This window comes from Brassica oleracea, chromosome C4, assembly GCF_000695525.1.
Source record: "Brassica oleracea var. oleracea cultivar TO1000 chromosome C4, BOL, whole genome shotgun sequence".
In the NCBI taxonomy this organism is placed as follows: domain Eukaryota; kingdom Viridiplantae; phylum Streptophyta; class Magnoliopsida; order Brassicales; family Brassicaceae; genus Brassica; species Brassica oleracea.
Genome location: NC_027751.1, coordinates 14,861,661 through 14,874,323, shown reverse-complemented (window position 1 = coordinate 14,874,323; position 12,663 = coordinate 14,861,661). Strand labels below are relative to the sequence as shown.

General features: G+C 39.3%; 2 protein-coding genes across 2 annotated transcripts; both read left to right on the top strand.

The window, feature by feature from the left end:
- The first annotated feature begins 537 nt into the window (after window positions 1-537).
- LOC106342269 lies at window positions 538-5,946 on the top strand. The gene is made up of 13 exons (XM_013781147.1): window positions 538-686; window positions 1,122-1,220; window positions 1,510-1,637; window positions 1,727-1,877; window positions 1,962-2,071; window positions 2,200-2,283; window positions 2,370-2,418; window positions 2,508-2,599; window positions 2,829-2,961; window positions 3,087-3,166; window positions 3,246-4,756; window positions 5,082-5,198; window positions 5,291-5,946. Exons 2-13 carry the CDS (start codon window positions 1,128-1,130, stop codon window positions 5,728-5,730), a joined length of 2,988 nt encoding a protein of 995 aa, XP_013636601.1. The 5' UTR covers window positions 538-686; window positions 1,122-1,127; the 3' UTR covers window positions 5,731-5,946.
- A 4,489-nt stretch (window positions 5,947-10,435) lies between these two features.
- On the top strand, window positions 10,436-11,749 carry LOC106338219. The gene has a single exon (XM_013777249.1). It carries the CDS (start codon window positions 10,436-10,438, stop codon window positions 11,747-11,749), a length of 1,314 nt encoding a protein of 437 aa, XP_013632703.1.
- The last annotated feature ends 914 nt before the right edge of the window (window positions 11,750-12,663 follow it).

Genomic DNA, 12,663 nt, shown 5'->3' with positions numbered 1-12,663 from the left:
GTCCGAGTAAATTATTCAACAGACGACTAAAATATACGTCGTCCGAGTAAATTATTCAACAGACGACTGAAATATAAGTCGTCCACACCCTAAACATAACGCCTAAACTTAATTATCTAATTAAAGACTTCATAAAATCAATTCAAACTTTAGACGATTTACTAGGGCTATATTCGTAAAAATGACTTCTATTTTTTTGTTTGGTCACAAGGGGCTGAGCTGTAATTTCACTAGGCTTTTAGATTAGTTTTGCATTTGATTCAAGTTTGGGTATAAGTTTGGGATTAAAATCAAGTTGTGGGTTAGTTTTGGCAAAAACCCCTTTATTTAAATTCAAATTATACATGCATTTTGAAAAAGAAATAACATAGAACCAAAAAAAAATCACACTAAACCGAACTGAATGATTTTTATTCAATATAAAGTTTACCGAAAACAAACTAAACCGGATTGAAAAAAACCTAGAAAACTACTCGCCATTTTAACATGAAAAATAAATAGCCGTCAGAAAAAAAAAAACACAAAACTTGAGAAATAAAGTAGGTATTAATATCGCAATTCAATTTCTACCTTTCGAAAAGAAAAACAAACAACAGCCATTGGAGAAGGTTTAGCCACTATCATCCTCCTCTTCGCGATATCTGCAAATCTCCTCATCCATTATCCCTCCCTCCATTCCCAATACCGTTAGTATCCTCTCCCTCTCTATCTCTCTCGTTTCTATCCAACGATTTCGTCTCAAAAGCCACCTAGATTAGGGTTTATGTTCGTTGATTTGGAAAGCTGCGGCTACGATTTCTCAATCAATTCACGGTTTTCGCCTTAGAATCTAGATTTTCCTACTCCTTTGGCCGTAGAATCTAGAGATTGTCCTCCTTCAAAATTACAGAATTTGAGTGGTTTAAGGTTTTGCATTTCATAGATTCTCTGAAATTAGGGCTTGAGAGTTTGAAAACGTTTCTCCCTTTCTTTGATTTTTTATTTTTACTTTGGGGATTGTTCTTTATTTTGAGACTTTTCATTGATTCTCCTTTTTTTTGAATGATTATGGAAATGTTTCTGCTCTTAAAAAATGCATGTTTTCTGATTTTTTATTATTATTATTATTATTATATGGTTAGGAAACGATGAATGACAAAGGAGATAAGACTTGTCCTCTATGTGCTGAGGAGATGGACTTGACTGATCAGCATTTCAAACCTTGCAAATGTGGCTATCAGGTTCGGTACCTTACTACCACTTCCTCTTTTGTTTCCCTCCGAGCAGGATGTTTTGGGTTCTTGTTACTAGTTTGAAATCAAATTGCACCAAAGAGTGTATGAACTTGTTTGAGTTTGAGAACCTAAGATTCATTTGAAGAATTTGACTTTCTATTAGTTGTGTATGTGTATATGCATTCACACAAGCCCATCTGGAACAATGTTCTGCTGCCAAAAGGAACATGATCTGTAGTCTTGAAAATGCACACCCTTTCTTAAATTTTATGTTTATATATGTCCTTGATTGCAGATATGTGTTTGGTGTTGGCATCGGATTATAGAGATGGCCGAGAAAGATAAGACAGAGGGTCGCTGTCCTGCATGTCGTACCTCTTACGATAAGGAAAAGATTGTTGGGATGACGGCTAGCTGTCAAAGGTACTTCTTAAGTTGAAAACAAAAGAAAAGAAATCTTGTTCCTCTTTTGCGTGTAGAAACTTATCTTTGTTCTTCTGATAATTCACCAGGTTGGTTGCTCAACTTAACAATGACCGGAAAAAATCACATAAGGTGAAGCCTAAACCTTCAGAGGGAAGAAAAGACCTAACTGGTGTGAGAGTCATCCAAAGAAACTTGGTTTACGTTATGAGCTTGCCTTTTGATCTGGCAGATGAAGATGTAATTCCATCATCTATACTAATCTCCTTGCAAAGAACTCACATTTTTCCATCTCATTAACGTGGGATTCATTATATGATGCAGCTTTTTCAGAGTAGAGAATACTTTGGTCAGTATGGGAAAGTCGTAAAGGTAGCATTGGCTCGAACGCAAGCTGGGGAGATCCAACTGTTTCCAAACAATTCTTGCAGTGTGTATGTATCCGTATTTCCTTACATATAATATCAATGGTTTCTAGTTGTGGATGAAAGACATGTTCACTTCTAACAATCTTCATTGAACTAATATTTCATTTCTTCTTTTCTCAATCGATGTTTCACAGATATATTACTTACTCCAGAGAGGAGGAAGCAATTCGTTGTATCCGATCAGTACATCTATTTGTTTTCGATGGTAGACCTTTGAAGTATGTGATGTTTCCTTTTCTTTTTTTTTAAAGATTAGTTACGGTAGGTTGTGGTTCAATTTCTAAATATTTCTGGATGTCGTTAGGGCATGTTTTGGGACCATGAAGTACTGTCATGCGTGGATCAGAAACATGGTGAGCAAATATTTGTATTTTTTTCGCTCTGTTCCCTGTATGAACGAGCATACAAGCCTAATTCCGTCTCGTCTTTTTTTTTTCTACAGCCTTGTAACAATGTGGAATGCCTTTACTTGCATGAGATTGGTTTCCAAGAAGATAGTTTCACGAAAGATGAGACAATATCAGTGCACATGAGGTAAAGTAACTAAAACCATGGTTTCAGTTAAGCTCGATAGATTGTGGTTGATTTCTTAATTTTCTTTGTTGCTGATAGTAAGCTCTCTTTCTAAAGTATATTTTAGTTAAACTTATTAGACCCAGACAGCTTTTATCCTTTCTTGAAGCTCGCAGGGATTTGAGTTTGCATCAGTTCCTTGCTCTTGCATATATGTTGTTTCGGTCTGATTCTCTTGTTATTTGAAAAGGAAAATTATTGAAGAAATTACTGGTGCGGTGCCTAATTCTCCTCGGCGTTCAGGGAGTATGTTACCTCCACCAGTGGATGATTATGTTGATAATGCGTCTATCCCAAGACCAATTCCAAAATGTGTTTTGAATGTAAGTTGTCAGCCCTGCTTGGAGCCTCTTTGATATTCTTTCCATATTCATGAATCATGATGCGTTTATGTATGATTTATTATGCTTTTGGCTTCTTTTTTTCTTCGGCATTTTTACCTTTGCAGAATGCACAGAGTGTTGTCAAAACTTCTCCCCCAAATAGTAGCAACGGCCGATCTGTTAGTCTTCCTGCTGGAGCCTTGTGGTACACTAGACTCTTGTGTATATATTTTCTTTTTTGTTTGTTTACCTGCTTTGTCTGTAACTTGTAACTGGTTTTTCAGGGGAATGCATGCTTCAAGCAAGTCTTCCGTGCCGAGTATACCATGTTCGGGGGAACTCTTAAGAGTTAAAGCTGTCACAGTTTCATCTGCATCTCATAGCGATGTATCAATGAAGCCAGCATTAGAGGATAATCATACTTCATATGGGAATGGTATGAAATCGCAAGAGCTATTGGATAGCAAGACTGAGTTTCCAGATCTTTCCTCAGTTAATAGGACCCAGACCAGTAATAGTAAGGCATTTGTTTCGGCATCTCATAGTGATGTATTAAAGAAGCCAGCAATAGAGGATAATCATATTTCATATGGGGTTGCCTTAAAACCGCAAGATCTATTGGATAGTCAGACGGATTTTCCAGAGCTTTCCTCGGTGAATAGGACACAGAGCGATAATAAAGCCTTAGTTTCTGCAAATGTGGATAACACTAGAGCTATTAGTGTGCCATCAGATTGCACGAATTTTCCAGAGCCTACTTCTCTGCTGTCCAATGGTGACAAAAATATTAATGGAGGGAGACAGAGTGTATGCAGCGACGAGGTGTCAGTGGATTCAGATAGTGTTGTGGATGGCTATGGGGGGCTAACAAGATCTGACAGTTCACATGTTGATCACGTTTCCTTAAAGTCGTCACATACAGTAGTATCCCGAGACTCTTATCTACAGCATTGTGTCAATGAAACTAGAGAAGTACAGCAATTGCAGAAGACTGGTATAACTAAGGCAAACGATGTCGTTGTCTCAAGAGAAGAAGTTAATGCTGGTACTCCTTTGATATCTCCCTTGGTAACAAATCGGCATCTTCAAGCGGAGGATGATATGTCATCATTTATTAGAGAAAGACTCAAGGATCCCGAAGTTTTTAGCTGCCAGCCCATTGCGACCAATAAAGCTAGTTTCCTACGCACTATGCAGCCTTCGTCATGCCAGTATAAGGTTGAGCATGATGAAACCAGGAGTATGTTTGGGTCCTCCGCGGCTGACAGCAGAGGAAGTAATATAGCTTCGATCTCACATGGATATAACGAGATGCCACAGAGAGAGCCCAGTCGTTTAAATGGCAGTCTTAATCACTCTATGCTGTTTCCTGACACCCAACCAAATGGGAACTGTGGCGTTGACACACAGGGAAGCTCTAGGAATGAAATAGATGACAGAATTGCAAGCATAATGTCGTTAGATCTTGATGAATACTTGACATCACCTCATAACTTGCCGAAGCAACTAGGAGCAGGTGACGTAGAGGCCAGGTCTCGTAAGCTAGCTAGTTACTGTGAAATTAAGAATAATCAGTCCCGGTTTTCTTTTGATGAATCCAAGGATCAGGCTTTTAGATCGTCTAACGTCTTCAACCACAGACATCATGGCAGTGACTTATACCAAAATTCTTCAGAGCGACAGAGTCGTGATATGAATATGCCTGGAATGTATAATGGTATTCCATCCAGTTATCTCAAAGGAATGGACTATGTCGCGCAAAACGCCACTTTGCCCTTGTCCTTTAAGCCTCATTGTGAGTGTGATTTCTCATCCTTTTACCTCAAGCTTCTCGTCTTCTATATATATATATATATATGTATATAGTATGCTTTTACTAGACCAAGCTAGTTATTTCTGGTTGATGGTTATCGGAGTGTTAGTTGTTAGTAATGAATACAATATACAGCTCTTTTTCGCCGTATCTCTACTATTTGGCTGATGCTTTTCTTTGCTATGATGATATTATGCTTCTGTGATATCGACTTGGATATGTTCCAAAAGCATATGTGCCACAGTGCCTACGTGTTATTGATTCGTGTAAAAACTTAAAATCTTTTACTTTTTTTTTTGTCTTGTAGCTGTTGCAAGATCTCCAGTTACAGCGCCACCTGGATTTTCAGTTACAAGTCGACCTCCTCCTCCTCCAGGCTTCTCATCAAATGGGAGAGAACATCAGACATTGAATGGCTTTTCAGGCAAGTTTATATTTATGTTGAAGTTCCCTTCTCATTGCTCCGGTTTTTTTTTTCTGTTATAAAAATTGAGAATCTGTTGTCATTATGTGTAGGGAACCATCGTTATTCTGAATCGCCAGTGTACAACACCCCATATCATCAGTCACTTCCAATTGAAAACAATGGTGGTGTCAGGGATGTTGAGTTTCTGGATCCTGCGATTTTGGCTGTTGGTCAAGGTTTTGAGAATCCAAGCCTAGATTACAGATTAAACTTTCAAGGAAACACAAACATATTCTCAAACGAGACAAAGCTTCAACAACAACATCAACTGGCAATGCAGAGCCCCTTGTCTTCACATCAGAACTGTAGACTCACTGATTCTTTGGGAATGTCATCAAGGTTTATGGATCAATCTAGAAATATGGCCTTGCCTAATGGCCACTGGGATGGGTTGAGTAACGAGATCCAAAGTCAGAACAGGTTCCAGAATGAGAGATTTATTGGGTCAACAAATCGGATGAATGGTTACAATGGGACTTTCAGGATTTAACACCATCTGTCAGAGTCAGTGAGCCGCGCTTAGATCGCCTCGACCTTTGGATCTTAGCTTCTGGGTACTTTGAAACTGAGCAAAAAAGAGAGGTGGTTGTAAAAAATCTTTAGAGGCTTATTATGCATTCCTTTATTAACATTTCATTTGGTTTTTTGAAATATGTCAAATATGATTTTCCATTAGAGATTACATAAAGATTTTGTTTTGCATCTTCAGTTGATTTAACTTCTATTTTAACAAATTCTTTCGATTTAAAACCATATAATTGCAACTTGCATTATAAAACATTAAGTTGACATAACAAAACCATAAATCTAGTAACTAACACCTAATTTCAACTTGCATTTTAAAACCTTGAGTTGACTATATAACATGAGTTCTATTAAAAAAAAGTGTGTTGTGGCAAAACATATGACTAGGTAGTAATAATTAATCACTCACTAATGGGGATGTGTTGTCTCTACTACCCAAAGAGGTCGTGAGATGTTTAAAGTATTCTACTACACCAACTAAATCCTAAATGGAGAAGATATTATAAAGTTGTGAGGAGACACCTCATTGATTCGGTTATAAAATAATGTTACATATTGTTTAATGAATGGACCCATAATGTTTCTCAATCGTCTCACGTTGTCTCATTTTGTACCACTAAAATATACAATAGTTTATATTAAGGATTCTCCGACAAGGTATGTCATCATTGGTATTTATTTGCTTTTATGCCTTTGTTGCCTTCTTCCTGCTGACTACCACAATATAATACCTTTACCCAAATTGCGAGAAAATTATAAAAATAATTTAGAGTTATTAACAATCATGGTCAGTTTCTATGTTTTTATTACGCTACCAAGATAGTTTTTATAGGTTATTTATATAGTTGTTCCTAACTTATTGTTAACGATAGTGGTTTCTAGTTTCTTTCTTTTATGTGCTGGCCAATTCTCATTTTAAATTTTGAAATGATATAAATTTTTATAATTGACAAAAAGCAGATAATTACTTTTTATTTCCAGCCACGGATTCACATTTTTCGACAATGAAATTTTTTTTCTTTGTGACGATTGAAATTTCAACTGATCCCACAAAGGACATGGTGGTATCACAGGGTAGACGATTGGGTAACCGGCATATAAGTATTTGGTGGAAAAGAGCTATGAAAATTTGGATAGAATATGCCAAAGCTTGAAATTAAAACTTGTTTTTTTTTTTTTTCTTTCTTGGTTTTGGATTCTAATCGGTTAATCTATATAATATTTGTAAGTCCTAGAGGTAAAAACGCAAAAACAATGAAGATTGCATGATAAAAATCAATGGCGGCTGTGAGTTATATTTGCAGAAAACACATAAAACCCTAATATGAAGAAGATGAAATTATTACAAAATTGCTACTCATTAAAAAAAAGTTTTTCTTAAGATTGGATGACCACGTGGATGTGTACATAATGTTAGTATATACATGTACGGGTACACAGGTACATTGGATGACCACGTGGATGTGTACATAATGTTAGTGTACGCATGTACATGTTAAAGTGATAGATTTGTCTTTGTACGTATAAGGACAAGGAATCATGGTTTACATGAATAAAAAATGTTCTCGTTATTGTGAATGAAGCTTATTTTAGATCTTGATAGCATATGTGTTATATTTCTGACTTTGTTTATGTGACATACAATTATGGATGTACACATGTACAATATTTGGTGTACACATGTACAAAATTATATATTCTTGGTGTACATATATACTTGAATCATGTCTCACTATTTTCTTGTAAAAAGAGAAATACTATGGGCCAGAATGATATTCGATGTGTACATACAAAAACTACTCATGTGTACATATATGATATCTCATGTTTTTAATGACTTTAGCATCTCGTTTTAAATATCTTAATCATTTTGATTGTATATTAGATTTGATCAGATTGGAAGTAGTTTTTGTGAGGCAATTTGATCAGATTGGAAGTTTGAGGCATATGAAAAAAAAAACAGTAAACTAGAGGACCAAAATTGCAAAAATGTGATACTCCTCCATTGATATTGCAGATCGCACTTCTTGCCAGTCTCGTTGACGACAACGGAGTTGATGAACAAAACACAAAATTCAATTCATCTTCATTGTGTGTGTGTATGATAAACGATAATAGCGTACATGTGTACGGAAAATATGGTGGTGTACATGTGTACGAGAAATGTGATAGTGTACATATTTAAAACAACCATAAAGTAATCAAGCTAAGACCTACCATGAAGCTAGCATGAAAACACATACACTAATCAGCAGTTCTTAAACAAGGTGTGAATGATGATATTTGGGTTCAGTCAGATTTCAAGGATGACTCGACCCTGCATGTACATGGGAAGAAGGAAAAAAGTTCACATGTACATTGTGTTAGCATTATGTGAGTTCATGAAGTCGCAGAAGCTTAGTTATTTAGATAGAAAACCTACAAAAAGCTAAAAATGTGTACACAATCACTTTGATGTATAATACAAAAATAAGTGTATACATGTACAGTTTGAATGTAATGTACACACGACTTTTTTTTCATTAATGTTGCAAAATTACGAAAAATAACCTCATCTTCTTCCTTAGCCATTGTCGACCAGAAACCCTAATCTTCGCATATCTCGCCTATTTTCCACGATTCTTTACATTCTCAACTTGTTTTTATGTATTTTTACCCAAATGTGATAGCTTTCAATCTTAATTCATGGCAATAATGAGTCAGAGTGACGAGAAGATGTTTATGGCAGTTCATAGACGTGAGTCCCCAACGTCTCTACCGTTGATGTTGCCGTCGAATACGCATCATTACACCACCATCAGTCATGTATTTCATATATCTCAAAAGATAGCTTAGAAAAAAAGACAATGATTAAACATAACTTCTCTGAAAAAATGAATTTAGAAGAATCATATTTCATTTTCGAAAATTACAGAGAAGTATAAAGGGAAAGAGGAAGAAGAAAGTTATAGGGTCCCACTTTATTTTAGTTAGTGTAATGGGTATTAGCTGTCAATTTTTAGTTAGTTTATGAGTGAAAATTAGATTTAGTTAGACAAAAGTGTCTGAGTAGTAATAAGTGTCTTATTGTGTTAATAAAAACTCATAAACTGCTTTTCAATGTAATTCTTTCAATAATTTAATGTGTTCGGTACATGGTCAGAGAAATAGTCATTTACTTACGAGAGAATTACACTAAAAAGGCAGTTTCAAGTTATAATTAACACGAAAAGACAGTTTTTTATACAAAGGCAGTTTGTACTAACTAAAGTCTTTATGAGTAACTAAATCCTCACACGCTAACTAAATGACCCACTAACTAAATGATTATACAAGCAGAAAACCACCCCAGCAGCTCATCTTACCCCTATTTTAGACGTCTCAGATCGATTCACTTTTTTTCTGATTTGACTTATATCTACCTCTTATCTCAGCCCTTGGATTATACTTTTATCTTTTTAACTAGACGGTCCAGATTAAACCGTTATTAAAAAGTCAATCTCATCTCCATACCTTCTGTTGCCTCTACGGTTTCTCAAACAATGCTCCCCTCCATCTTCTTCCTGGTGTTACGGCAAAGGTATTTTGTAATGACAACATAATTGACCCTTCTGTGTTAACCAATATAGCTTACGTGTTTGGGTCTTTTTTATCGCAGGTGTAATGATGGCTGACCATTGCATGGTTATCCCCGGCGAATGGACCTCAGCAGGCTCGCTATGGGAGTTTGTAATCGATAAGAAGAAGATGTCTAGGATCGTGCCTGTCCGCGCTGGAATGTCCCTGAGTGAATTACAGAGCAATGTCGTTCAAGAATTCTACACCTTTACGGATCCGGCTCCGCAGTCTGTCCTTAGTTACTGGCCTCCAAATATGAAAGAGCTTGCCACCGGATTCACCACACCACCGGTTATTCTCACCAACGACGGGGCGGTGTCATTCTTCTTCTACCACCTAGCGGTCTATAAAACCATGAATCTGTTTGATACCTTCCACTCAGAAGTTGTTAAACCGCAAGATACACAAGTCGATGAGAATGCTTACATAACTCCCAACCAAACGTTTAAGCCTCACTTCAACCATTTCCGACCTTCCTCATCCTCATCCTCCAAAATCTCCAGCTTCTCTCTCTTTGATGAAGAGGAACTCCTCCAAGATGCGCCCCTCAACCCCAATAGCGTAAACACAACACCCCATCCCATCCCTCCGGCAGAACCCCACCGTGTCTCCGTTCAAGATGAAACACTTTTATGCGGTGAAGAGATGCTTGAAAAAATGTTCAAAGAGGACCCCGACCACATACCCGACACATGGCTCCTAGAAGAGGAAGACACAACTGAACCCGAAAGCTCACAACCGCCTAATCCAATCCCGGAACGGGGATACGACCAAGACCAAGACTTTTGGGAGCCTTTGATTAAGGAATCTCTCGGCGGGTCCCATTCCACCGAAGTGATGGCCGGGATACAAGTGCCTAAAACAGCCTCTGAAACCTACCAGAGCTACGTCGGCAATGCGTTCGACCACACTGTGCGCGTCTCCGGCGAAGATGATACGGACTGGAAGAAAGACCTTGATTTTATGGGTGTACACCAAAGAGATGGTCCACCTGTACAATCTTAGACACCGAACACACAAGCATGTGGGGAAGACCCCTTCACACCGCACCCCAATGTACACACACGGTCTCCATGTACTCGTACTCCAACGGCTCACCGTACACGCCGCGTTTAGGTGTACACTCAAATTCGGCGTACACGCATACGAGTAGTTGCCCATTGTCACCTCGTACACCGCACCCTATGCACGGCTCCCCTCACCAGCCTACAGTTCAGGCCCCACCACCCTGGGAGACCAGGCCACTAGGTGAGATTAGCGACGAGGAATTCGACATCCCTCCTCTTTTTGACGATCTCTCCTACGAGGCCGATGATGTACTTGATCTTAACGTAGAAGACACTGATGGGGAACCAACCGTTGGGAAGCTTTACGCAACCAAACAAGACTGTCAAATTGGTTTAGCTATCTATGCTATCAAAAAACACTTCCACTTCAGGCAGACCCGGACGACCAGGAACTCTTTTGTCCTCAGTTGCCACAACACGCGCCGAGACTGGTGCATACTAGCTAAACAACTGACTACATGTGGCTATTACACTATCAAAAAGGCTCAGCTTGAACACACATGCCCTCTCGACCAGCGGGACCAATACAAGACGAAGGCTACGTCAAAGGTCATTGCTCATATCTACCGTTCTTGCTACGGAGAACCAAACGAAGGTCCAAAAGCGGCCCAGATCCAACAGCTCGTCTTGGAGGATCTGGGTGTCTCTGCCTCATACATGAAATGCCACAGGCCTGAAGAACAGGCTGTCGACAACGCAGTGGGAAACACAGAAGATTCATATCTCAACCTAGCCGATTACTTTGAAAGGCTTAAAAACACCAACCCCGGTACTGTCACAGCCATTGAAACAGAACTTGATGATTTTGGCCAGTCCAGATTCCTCTACGCTTTCCTATCATTCGGAGCCTCAATCCAGGGATTCCGTCGTGTGCGACCAGTCCTCATCGTCGATGGCACCCACCTATCTGGGAAATACAAAGGCGTTCTACTAACCGCAAGCGGCCAGGATGCTAACTTCCAAGTGTTCCCCCTAGCTTTCGCGGTTGTTGATGGAGAGAATAACAATGCCTGGCTCTGGTTTCTAACAAAGGTCGAGAGGATAATTGCAGACTCCACCTCTCTTAGTATCATCTCAGATCGTCATAGCTCACTCCTCAAAGCCAGGGCTATTGTTTTCCCCAAAGCGCATCATGGGGCGTGCATCGTCCATATCATGAGAAATGTTGTCTCCCGGTACAAAAGCAAAGGACTCGCCAAACTCGTCTGTGCAGCTGCCTTTTCGTTCAAACGCAAAGACTTTAATGATAACTTTGGGAAAATCCGTCAAACCAACGCTGCTTGTGCCAAATACCTTGAAGACATGGGCACCGACAAATGATCCCGGACGTACTTCCTTGGAAATCGATACAACCTTCTAACCAGCAATGTGGCGGAGCAGCTAAACAAGGCTCTGAGAAAAGCCAGACCCTCCCCAGTCGTCGAGTTATTCATGTTTATCCAGCGGATGCTGACACGCTGGTTCTCAGCAAGGCGAACCAAGTCAGCCAAACACATGGGTGCGGTAACACCGGAGGTCGCATCTGTCATTACACAGAGTCGCCTTGGACAACAAAGTTTGTTCATGCCAAGTCTTCCAGAAGCTGAAAATCCCATGCGGCCATGCATTGCTTGTTGCTGACTCAATAGGCCTCCCCCATGTCCAGCTGGTGGGTGATTGTTTCAAAACCCAGACATGGAAAGACACGTATTCCGGTGTCATCTACCCGGAAGCACCTTTTTGGGAGCTCACAATCCCACCAGCTATCTTCTCTCTCAATTTGCAGCCTCCTAACACTCGCCGTCCTTCAGGCCGGCCTAAGGATAAACGCATCCCCTCTACTGGCGAAATCCAGGTTACACCTGATCACTCATACACACTCTCGTTCTTTGTTAGTTGATGGATTAACTTGGTGGTAACAACACATTCTATGCATCTGCAGGTACCCAAGAAAACTAAGATCAACAGATGCGGGCTCTGCGGTATGACAGGTCACAACAGGACTAACTGCGTCGTGCCCATCTGATGGCTGATGAATCCTATATCCTAAGGATTTCTGTTTTGGATAGTGTATTCACCACAGCGACAGCTTCTTTTGTTTACTGCCTTTTTGTTGGATGTTGTATCATGTACTTGCTGTCGGGATACAACTATTTTTTTCTGGGACTATTGACTCATATTTATCAATCACTACCAAGTCTAAACACACACAAGCAAATCAACGCTGAAATATAGTGTGTCGAGTTTATGTACCG

Bases quoted from the DNA above. Each gene is read 5' to 3' on its own strand.
- LOC106342269 (XM_013781147.1), top strand. From the start codon at position 1,128: ATGAATGACAAAGGAGATAAGACTTGTCCTCTATGTGCTGAGGAGATG. The intron at 2,072-2,199 runs GTATGTATCCGT...GATGTTTCACAG, and splicing joins CCAAACAATTCTTGCAGTGT to ATATATTACTTACTCCAGAG. The intron at 2,962-3,086 runs GTAAGTTGTCAG...TTACCTTTGCAG, and splicing joins TTCCAAAATGTGTTTTGAAT to AATGCACAGAGTGTTGTCAA.
- LOC106338219 (XM_013777249.1), top strand. From the start codon at position 10,436: ATGTACTCGTACTCCAACGGCTCACCGTACACGCCGCGTTTAGGTGTA.